General features: G+C 28.0%; 2 protein-coding genes across 2 annotated transcripts in view; both read left to right on the forward strand.

The window, feature by feature from the left end:
• Window positions 1-6,339, forward strand: part of LOC108686553 — a 7,540-nt gene extending 1,201 nt beyond the window's left edge. Inside the window, exons 2-8 of the mRNA XM_018191916.1 lie at window positions 414-619; window positions 2,640-2,867; window positions 2,978-3,205; window positions 3,403-3,807; window positions 3,894-4,051; window positions 5,076-5,297; window positions 6,141-6,339. Coding sequence (XP_018047405.1) covers window positions 414-619; window positions 2,640-2,867; window positions 2,978-3,205; window positions 3,403-3,807; window positions 3,894-4,051; window positions 5,076-5,297; window positions 6,141-6,144 — 1,451 coding nt within the window. The 3' untranslated portion in view covers window positions 6,145-6,339. The remainder of the gene's footprint in view (window positions 1-413; window positions 620-2,639; window positions 2,868-2,977; window positions 3,206-3,402; window positions 3,808-3,893; window positions 4,052-5,075; window positions 5,298-6,140) is intronic.
• A 179-nt stretch (window positions 6,340-6,518) lies between these two features.
• Window positions 6,519-10,070, forward strand: LOC108686573 (5-hydroxyisourate hydrolase). The gene is made up of 3 exons (XM_018191945.1): window positions 6,519-6,673; window positions 8,987-9,123; window positions 9,621-10,070. Exons 2-3 carry the CDS (start codon window positions 8,987-8,989, stop codon window positions 9,850-9,852), a joined length of 369 nt encoding a protein of 122 aa, XP_018047434.1. The 5' UTR covers window positions 6,519-6,673; the 3' UTR covers window positions 9,853-10,070.
• Window positions 10,071-11,535: the final 1,465 nt, after the last annotated feature.

The raw sequence follows: 11,535 nt of genomic DNA on the forward strand, positions 1-11,535 counted from the left end.
AATCATGAAATTACTACCATATTATTAGTTTCTTACTCTCACTTAAATTTTAACAAGCACGTGACTTCCATAAGCGCCGATCGTCTTTAATAGTATCTCATCAGTGGTATGGGCGGTGTTGCTTTGATTAATCGAAGATTTTTATAGAGATAATTGAATTTTTTTCTGATGGTTTTTTTCGATTAATGAGTTGTTTGATTAATTCAGACTCAAATGACGCATTCGATGTTTCTCGATTAATTAATAAGTTGTTTGTTTCTGATTGGTTGAATTCTAAACTTTAATTTACCTCAACTTTAATTTATCTTACCTCAATCTTCAGTAAAATAATAATAATAATTTAAACAAATACTTTGATATAGAGTTTATTTAAGTAAAAGATATTAATGTTTTTAAAATATTTTTATAAACAGGATGGCTAACTTCAGTTTCCAATCAACCGACTCGTGCTTACTGCCTATATTGCAGAAAGAATTTACATGCACATCGTTTGTCGCTACTGAAACATACATGCACAATGAAGCATCAACGCTCGGCTTTGACATATCAATTGGAACAGAAACAGATACAGAAGTCAGATGCCGATGCACCTGAAATAGGACTTATGGAAGAAGTTGAGGTCAGTATCTTTTGTTAAATCTTTTGTTAATTTAAAAATTATATATCTATTATTGAAAAAAAAAAATATACAGAATGTCCCAGAATAACCGCAAAATATTTCATGTTCGGGTAGAACAGATTAAATTGAGTCAAAAAGTATTTTTACCATAGCAATTTTCGCAATACTTGGGAAGACATTAATTTCTATCTGAACATGCACGTATCCACGCGGACTATCGCTAACTGGCCGCATTCAACAGACTCAACTATTATGGAGCAGATCTGTGAGCGGTCACTACTATTGGATGATCTAAAATATTCTAAAAGAATACTCCAATAGCAGCGAGCGTTCACGGATTCGCTTCGCAACAGCTGAATCTACTGAACGCGATCTATATGGCCTTCAGATTGCGCAACGATGTTAGCGCGCTAACATACTATACTTTATGTCACGCATATTATAGCATTTCAAAGCATTTCATAAAAGCTCGAATTTGAATATGGGCTTATGTCTATCGGTCGCGGTCGCTTGTTGCGCGACGAGGGATTGCTTGGTAGACACGCCGCTTGAATTATAGTGCTTAGCGCGCGCCAGGCGATCATGTTTTCACGTTCGATCTTTCGCGAATATTCTCTGCATACAAAATATATTTATCGCTAACCTGTGTCCTTATTATTTTGAATAATCAGTTAAATTTTAGACTGATTATTGTAACTGTTTCATGTCGGATTATAGCATATAATTACTGATTACATATTAAATTATAATTCTCTATACATCGATACAAAATGCTTCAATTTTTGCTTCCTTTAAATGTAAATGAATAAATATAAACAGATGATCGACGTAAAGAATTAATATCTAAAAAATAATATAAAATATAAAAAAAATAAGTAAAATGCCAATTTGAGCCACTGGTTATTCATGTGTATTTTATACTATTTATTCAAAGTGTTAATATTATAACAGATGTGTTAATATTATTTCGACCTACGGTCAAGATTCTCTTCAGTACAAAGAAATTTACTTAAACTATTAATTATAAAATTACATTACAACTAAAAAATATATTTTAAATTGCTAATACATAAAGTTATCCGCAAAAAATATAGTAAAATAAACTTACATGACTGTTAAGATTGAATGGTTTCTATAAGATATGTTGTACATGTTCCATCAGACTGTTCCATTTATTGTGTACAATTATGAATAAATTAAAAAGTTAATATAAATAATAATTAAAATCAGACTTTAGTTCATTTACATGAAACAAATTAAGAGTTATCAAACATAACTGTTTGGTAGACGAATGTAAAATGAAAATTGAGAGAAATAGAACATGGATAATAGAATATGTACTTATAAAGACAATAAATAAATAATAAATAATAAATAAAATAACCAAGGATAAATGATATAGATTGGAAGCATTATGTCTCTCTAAAGATTAGTCTCTAAAGATTACTTTCTAAAGATTCTACATTAGTTGTAATAGATCGCAAGTTTGTTGCGATAGCAATCTGAAGCTTGTATTTTGAAATTGCTTTAGATTGGCTATTGCAACAAACTTGTGATCGGCTTTATTTTATCTGTTCTACAATAGAGTCGCAAGTCATAAGCTGTAAGAAATTGATCAATCACAGTTAAGTGTGAGAAGAATACTCGACTATGATTGGTTAATTTCTTACGACTTACTACTTACGACTCTATTGTAGAACAGACCTTAAATATTGCATTTTATTTGAAGACTATTTAGTATTGAACTCTATTATTATTAGGTGTAGTAAAAAGAAATCCATTATTTTTCCATTCAATTTCATGCAAAAATAATGGATTTCTTTTTACTGCACCTAATATATTTCAATTCCTCTTTGTTGTACTAAGAAGGACTCTAAAATGTAGATCGAAATATCTGTAATTGCTGTATTATGCTAATTTTAATAACATGCGTTCATCTTATGTTTGACTCTGATTAGAATTATTGTTTATTAATTTACATATATATATATATATATATATGTATAAATTTTTATTTTAGACAATAGATGATTCTTCTCAAGCGGAACTAGGTGAGGATCATGATGACGATATCGAATATGTTGTTGAAAGATTAGATACAGATGAGGATGACTCAATGGAATTAGAAGATGTAAAGGGAAAAATTGAAGAAGTCAATATTGAACAGGAAGAAGAAAAGGAGATGGATAGTAGTGATCAATCCAATGAGGATTCTATATCTGTAATAAAGAAGATCAAATTATCCGAGGTAATTTATGCAACAGATTATGCGTGCAATAAAAAATATTAATTTTATAGTTTGACATCTGTCGATTTTTCGAATATTATACTTTTTCTTGATGCTAATTTTTCATGTAGGAAAAATGTCAAGATCCTTTGACAAAGGCGATGGCTCATGTTCATAACGAATATCTTGAGGAAGAAATAGTCGAGGATCAAGAAAACGTGCAAGTAGAGATGGTGATAGAATCGACTAATAATGATATATCTGTTTTACCTGAACTAGAGGATGATGTTCAGGAAACATCAAAACCACGCGAAAATAAAAAAACGGTAATCAAAGCCACCAAAAATGGAAAAGTTCTTGTGAGTAATTTATTTTTCTGAATGATAGAAAAATATAAACATTAAAAAACTGCTATTAAATCAATCTTAAATTTAGTTATATATATTATTATACGTAAATCTCATATTGAAAATCATTAGTGAGTATTTGTATTATATAAGTATTTTTATATATGAAATCATAATTAACTATATATAGAAAAAATATTGTTTTGTAGCTGGAGAATAGTAAAGATAATTTCGTAACTACATCATTACCGATATTGAGTACAACTTATCAGACAAATATCGCGACAAACATAATGCCGAGTAAAAGTACGATGAATTATGTGCCGATTGCGCCGAATCCGAATACTCAAAAGACCATCACTCTAATGTGTGGTAATAAAACTTTTACATTAACTGGCGGTACATTCCAACCGGGCACACAGTATGTGCTGACCAAGCTTAAGGGTAACCCAACAGCATTGATGCTGACTGATCAAAATAAAATCATAAACGAATCAGAGAACAAAATCCAAATAAAGCCAGATTCCAATATCGATCAATCATTGATTATTCCTAGCACCAGCCAACAATCTGTTAATCAGCAATCGGCTGATACTAAATTGTCGACTAAGAAGGTAAAAAAAATGTGTAATTTTTTATTCGTTCATTTACTATGTGGTCCAGAACGTAAGCTTATTGATTGACATCTTATTTATTCTAGATTAGCGGAAAATCGTCAGGGAAACCAGCCAGGGAAACATCGAAAAAATTACGAATTTCTACATATGTTGTGGATAATGTCAAGGGAGTTCCAATTAGTGGGTTACAAGTTAGCTTATACAAATTGATGGATGGTAAATGGACTTTCTTGAATGAAAAGTACGTCTCTTTTTATAATTAATCATTATATATTTTTATTTTCTTTAATATAGTTTTTTATAATTTGAGGCAAAAGATTTATCAATTTTCTATTAAGGGGATACATGACAGCTGAACAGTGTTTTACCGATTTTACACATAATTATAAAACATCAGCAAATCATTATATATTACCATACATCAATATCACTGACACGCGAGATATAAAATTTTTATAACCGATAGGAAATAAAAATCTTTAATGATTGAAGTTGGTGCTTAAATAATTCAATACTACGTATGTCATCATGAAAATTGTACGCTGAATTGATTTTTCGGACTTTTATAATGTAATCCCGACAGAATTATAGTAGTAATATAATAATTTGTAGTAATATAATAATTTATACAATTTTTACACAATTTTGTCTTTTATACTAGTTTCTAAGCATATTTTTAAAAGTTCTTCCGTGTAATCCCGTGTAATCCGCACAAAACTTGTTTTATACACACAAAATATAAATTTTTTTATAAAAGTATTATATATATTGTTAAATGAGTCGATGCTAGAAGTTTGCAATAAAACTGTAATTTTCGAATTTTTTTGTTTTCATGCAATCCGGACTGCGTTATATTTGTTTAAATTTTAATTCTGGAGAATTTTCAAATCTATAAAAACAATACATATGAAAAATTAATATAAAAATTATTGCGTTCAATTGATAAAACAAATAAACGCGAGATAGCATCCCCTTAGTATTTAAATTTTATAAAATTTTGTTTTTAATTTTAACAATGGTAATTTTAACAATTTTAACAATGGTAATTTTAATATGAAATATTGTTATTAAGATATTAATTTTATATAATTATTCAATGTATACTTTTAATCGCACATGAAACAAGAAAAGACAACAGATGCACACAAAGAAAGAAAATTTATAACTTAAGATTAATATCTTTGTTGTTATTTTTTTTTATTTTTTATTTTTTTTTTGAAAAATGTTAAGAATATAAATGTGGTAACAAAAAATTTTTTTTTCAGTAGTACAAATGCAGAGGGTCATTGCGATGATTTGATGGAAAAGATAAAAGGTACAATCGGTCGTTATAAGCTTCATTTTGATGTTGATAAATATTTTACACTAAAAAGAATAGATACCATGTTTCCGTTCATCGAGATTGTATTTGATGTAAAAAAACCAACAACTCACTATCACATACCTCTTTTATTAAGTCCATTTGGTTACACAACTTATCGTGGCACGTAAGTAAGATGTAACACGTAAAATGTGCTATTGAAAAAAAATTCTTTCATGATAGTTGCGAAGAAATACTTCACAATTTTTGAAGATGAAATTGCGAGTGTATTTTATTATTTTTATATCGCAGAGAGAGAGAGAGAGAGAGAGAGAGAGAGAGAGAGAGAGAGAGAGAGAGAGAATTAAATAAGTTAGTATATGTATTGAATGTGTTCAAAATACATAACATGCATATATCATATACTATATATGATGTAACTAAAATAATGTAACAAACTTTAGAGCCGTGCCTCTACATTAGAACATAAGAAAAATTTATATGAACATATGTCCGCAAATCCACTGAGACATTGCTCAAAATGTTTAAATATTATTCGCTAGTCGCCGATCTAAATCCTCCAGATTTTTATCTGCGCGGACTTTTGAAATCTTTAGTTTATGAAATTCCAATCGCCAATGAAGCTACGTTAATTCTTTAATGCTTGTAATATCATTTGCAATCTTTGAAAGAATGCAACAATCCATGATCCGATGTGTCCAAGTGTGTATTGAAAGACACTTCAAACATTTATTGTAATTAAAAATTGGATAAATAATATTAAGTAATAATAACTATTACTTTTTTATTTTTCCCTATTAATAAATATTTTAAACTGTATCTCACTAACAATAAGTTTGCGGACGTTTTTCATATGAACTTTTTCATGTTTAGTGTGGGGTACTCTGCCCCGAAATTTGTTATTTTATTTTAATTACACTCTGTATATAATTATATTAGATTATATTATAAACAGAAATTATAGTAAAAATATAAATGAAATAATAAAATATTTTTAATGCTTTTGCAGATAAAATATTGCATAATCAACAAAATATATTTACATAGATAGCTATTAAGATTGTTACATTATGTGTATAAGGTATGACTTGGTACATGCAATTAAGAATTATTTTTAATATAAGCTATAAGGTTCAATAATGAATTCAATGAAATAAGTTTTTGAACAAAACTATAACTATGAAAATACGTTAGTTTTCGAGAGTTTTTTGTAAGTAAATGTTTTATTTGCTTTTTATTCTCGCATGTCACATAGAATTTTGTTCTTATGAACATTGTATTCGTATATTATTTTCGCTTGAATCATATTATATGTTACGTATTGTATTTTTTTAAACAAACGACATTATTAAATTTTAATGAATGTATATTAGAGATAAGTATCAATCTTTCAATCGCACATTGCCCACATTCCTTGACCTCTTTGATCCATTTTATCTATATTTAGACGGTCTGCATATGTTCGAACGTAGTTAGTTATATGAATACTAAGTGTGGTGACAGTGAAGTAAATCAAACCTTTTCCTCAAATTATTCAAAAATGTAATGTACAATACGAAAAATTATATTACTACATAATATATGTATATTGGATAGGCTTTAGAAAACTAAAAAATGTAGACTCTACAGGAATTTATATTTAACAAAAAATATTATATTGATATCTAAATTTATCAAATAAGAAAAATAATTTTTTCATTCGAAGCGAATCTTAAATATTTAATAATATTATATGTAATTTTTGCAAATATATCAATTTTATAAACTGTGCACTTATTCGATTTATTTTGAAACGTAATCGTAAATTGAATCTGAAATAAAATAACAAAAATTTTAAGATTGCAACGCAATACAGGAGGACACCTTTATACATTAAATAATAACTTGATTAATAATCGATATTTAAATTAAAATTTAACAATTACTTCTTCAAAATATTATTCAATCGATTCTAAAATTACGAAACATTTATTATTTAGGATACTATTTATAAAAATGCGGTGACACGGCATAATGATTCGAAGAAAAACGTGATAATGTGGCTTTCCACAAAAATAGATGAAAACATTGATTTTAATATATAATCCACAAATTTTGTTCACACATACCGATAAAGGCAATAGTAGTGGCAGATTATACACAGAAAATGGGGTCATTTGCAGATTGAAACGTATGATTTAAAAAATTCTGAACAAGGTGATCGCTAAGTTAAAAACACTTAAAAATTGGAAGCATTATGCATTTATATTGGATTTTTGTTACAAGTTTTATTTAAATTTTACAAATTTCCAATTTTATCTCGTGCATACGGTTTACTACAAATAGATAAAGTTGGATCCTTTTCGTGTCATTAGCTTTTCGTTTGTTGGGAATTTCTTTCATGATTTAGTTGCTTTTTTGAATAAAATAACAACAGTCTACCGCGTCTACAGAAAGCTTTATGAGTAACAGTTTCTAATTGATAACAAATATTTCTAATTTGACAATTTTGGAGAATGCTTCATTTTTATCTCTTGACGTAGTTTCACTTTTTACTAATATACCAATTGATTTAGTTTTGAAGATTTATCAAAGAGATGGTTCCTTAATATTGAACAGAATACTGACATCACGAAGACGGAATTTTTTAAAGATAAATCTAATACTTAAATATATATTTTTCATTTTTAATAATAAGTTTTACAAACAGACTCGATGTACTCAGTGAGTTCATCACTTTTCCCCATAGCGGCTAATATTGTGATCCAAAACTTGGAGTCGTGTTCGTTAAAAAAAAGAATTTTGTCGCTCCATCTTTTTATGTAAGATATGTGGACGATATTGCTCTTACTCTTGACAATTCTTACAAAAATGAGCTTTTGGATATTTTTAATTTCTATTACCCTAGACTAAAATTTATCATAAAATTAGGAGGCAATTCAATGAATTTTTTGAGTGTTTGATTAAAAAGGATAATACTCTCATCTATGACTTATATCGAAAACCTATGAAAAAGAAGAAATCATGAATCACGATTTAAAAAACGACATTGTCAGGTCAAATGACATTCTTGTTATTACATGTAAATTTCTAATTTTATTGAAGTGACTACACTTGATGCATATTTAATTTATAATAAAAACAGTTTAATGAATACTATTGATCATAATGCTTAATATTGTTCGTTCTATATAATGATCCCAATTCCTACGTAAGTTACAGTTCATTTATAAGACCTGTTTTTTTTTTTTCATTTATAAGATATGTTTTTTGAAAAATATTTGTTTTGATTAACTTATTTCATTCAGCAAATCGGGTAATTTAATGTTCAAGAAGTTAATTGGACATGCACTCACGTTTGACCCAACTTAAAAATGGTTCATTTTGAAACATATAACAATTTACGGATTACTAATGCTTTATATTCATTAGTGTTTGACTTATTTGCACTGAGAAGGAACTTCCAAATATTTATGAAATGAATTTACGAAATGAAATGAATAATATTTACGAAATGTTCATGTTTACGTTATGTATCTTTTTAAATAAATGAAATTTGCTGTACGTTCTGTGCTGGCTCAAATAGTTTTCTATTCTAAACAATAAGAAACGCTTTGAAAAAATAGTATTATTTCTCTTATTTCGTTTATTTTTATCAATCTAATTTTTACTTATAATTATCAATCTTTAATCATTTTTCAAATAGATTACTCAAATTATTATTTAAGCATAATACAAAATATATTATCGCTAGTCTACAATGTGATATAGAAATCCAAAGTTAAAAACAAAGATGAAGTTATGAATTTCTTTTGCAGTTTATTGTTATATTGCAGTAATTTGTGTTTATGTTTTTTGTGTTTTTTTATACAATAGATGAGTACTTCTGTAATTAAGGAAAAATTAAGTATTACTACACATGTTTTGGATACTAGCAGAGGTCGGCCTGCTGATGGTTTATTTGTATGTCTCTATAAGTTTGAAAATAACAAGTGGATTTTTTTGAAAGAAAGGTACATTTTGCATTGTCTCATATATTTTTTTATATATATAAATGTTTTATTTGTAAGAATTTCATTTGAAAAAGGAAAGCATGCTCTGCATGTATATATATGTATTATATATATGTACATATACAGAGCTGGCATGCATGCATATTAAAATACTTTTGCATATGATTGCTCCTACCTAATGGCTGACATCGTGTTTTATGTTTTTTCACGTAACACAACGGTTTTTTACGTAATGTAGAAAGCTCACTATATATTAAAGATTTTTAAAGACTTTTATTACTGAAGAGGAGAACCCTAAACGCGCGGGTCGAAACATATTTTAATTTGTAATTGATAATAATAAATTTTTATACGCAACTATAACTAGCGTTGATTCTTAGAGGCTTTTAATTATTTTTTATTATATCATTGGAGCCTACATAATATTGAGATTGTTAAGCGAGAATGGATATTAACTGTATTATTCATCATTATTAATTTTCAATTTTTTTTCATAGCACGACAGATTCGAATGGACGCTGCCAAAATTTGTTGCAAGACATGCAAGAGAATCCCGGGTCTGGCAGATTCAAGATTGAGTTTCGGGTAAACGATTATTTCAAGCGAATCGCAACCGCTTTTATGTACCCGATGATTGACGTGATGTTCGACGTGCAACATCCTAATGAGCATTATCACATTCCTCTGCTGCTGAATCCTTTCGGATATACCACATATCGTGGCTCGTGATCGACATCACACTTAATCCAGAAATCACTTAGGATATTTTTATATTCCAGAAAATGTGTGTCGAGAAAATGTGAACTGTTATTTTAAAATAGTTATCGTTTTCTTTCTTTGTGGATATATTTTTTTTATAAATTCCTTATGAATCTTTAAATATTAAATTCCATTGAAAATTTGTAATAAAAAAGCATTATATTAATTAAAAACTTTTTTGTTCAAAAGAGTATCGTAATAAGTTATTTAAAACGTTTAATATTTGTTTAGTTTTTACTTTTTTTTAGAAAATAGTAAATATTCGTAATGGAACAATTTTTTTCGCGAACTAAAAAGGCTATTTTTATGAATTTTTTTTAATGGAAATTATGCAAGTGATTGATTTAAAACTTTATACGCATAATAGTACATATTTTATTAAGACTCAGGAATTTTTTTTCAAATTAAAAAAAATACTTAATGAAAATTGTGATAAGCATAAAAATAAACATGGGACGTATCCAAACGCGCATCATCTCATGGCTGCCATAAAATCTTGATTCTCAGTTATCTGAAATGAAATATCAAATCAAATTATTAATCTAAAGATGTTCAATTATCATTGAAAGCAGAATTATAAAAAAAGAATTATTTTTTAAATAATTATAATGCATATAAAAATAGCGCTTAAAAATTTGCTAAAATTTTTTAAATCTATGTTAGAAATAAAATGAATAAATTAATATCTTTTAATTTCGGTGCTTTCAATGATAAAGAGAGGTATTTGAAATATGTAGCTAAAAGACGAAGTCGATGGATTCATTAATTTGTTTGAAATCATGGGAGCTAGTTTGAAAGATATAGTTTCGAGAAAAGTGCGTTTAAAATATTAAGCACAATGTAATCATGTATTTCCAGTAATTACTTACGTAAGTTTCAACCTAATCAATGATTTCAAACCCATATAATATGCCTTCTATAAATTCAAAAAACTCATTTTCGATTTCTTCTATTTCTCTCGCAACTGCTTAAACCTCCTGAATGTCTATATTTCGACATTTTGTAGTTTTCGTTATTTATCGTGAAACTCGATAAATTATTTGTATTGCGAACCAATAGCAAGGATATACATAATTCACAGAAGTGATCATCTTTCATTAAATAGATATGTAGCTAAAAAAGTAGATGTTTCAAGTATCCTGAAATTACAGTGAAGATATTTTATATATTCTTATTAGATACCGAAGAAATGAAGAGATGGATAGGCGTTTGACTAGGAGACCATTGACCTACGAGAATAGATCCGAAGACGAGCTTCTACATACTTTACGATTTTATGGCTAGAGTTAATTTATGAATTTTCATTCAAATTATTCGCTAGGCAAAGCTCGCCGAGTTATATTTCTTCCATCTACGAAGTTTTGGATTTCAATTTTAATTATGGCACTTAATATTCGCGATATTCTGAATCTATCTTCGTAGGCCTCATGTTAAATAGTGAATATGTACTTCATATAATGTTTTTTTAACAAGACATTTAATATTCGTTTAATATCTGTAAGCTCAGCAGAGTCAACATTTTGCGTGGGAACAGACGTTAAGAGGTTCTTGTATGTAGGTATGCGCGTTATAGATCCTCTTGCATTGCGCAAACTGCGCTCGAGCGGCTCTTCGCGGCACGCGAAATATTGAATATTTTCGGATCCGATCGAA

Source organism: Atta colombica, unplaced genomic scaffold, assembly GCF_001594045.1.
Source record: "Atta colombica isolate Treedump-2 unplaced genomic scaffold, Acol1.0 scaffold187, whole genome shotgun sequence".
Taxonomy (NCBI): domain Eukaryota; kingdom Metazoa; phylum Arthropoda; class Insecta; order Hymenoptera; family Formicidae; genus Atta; species Atta colombica.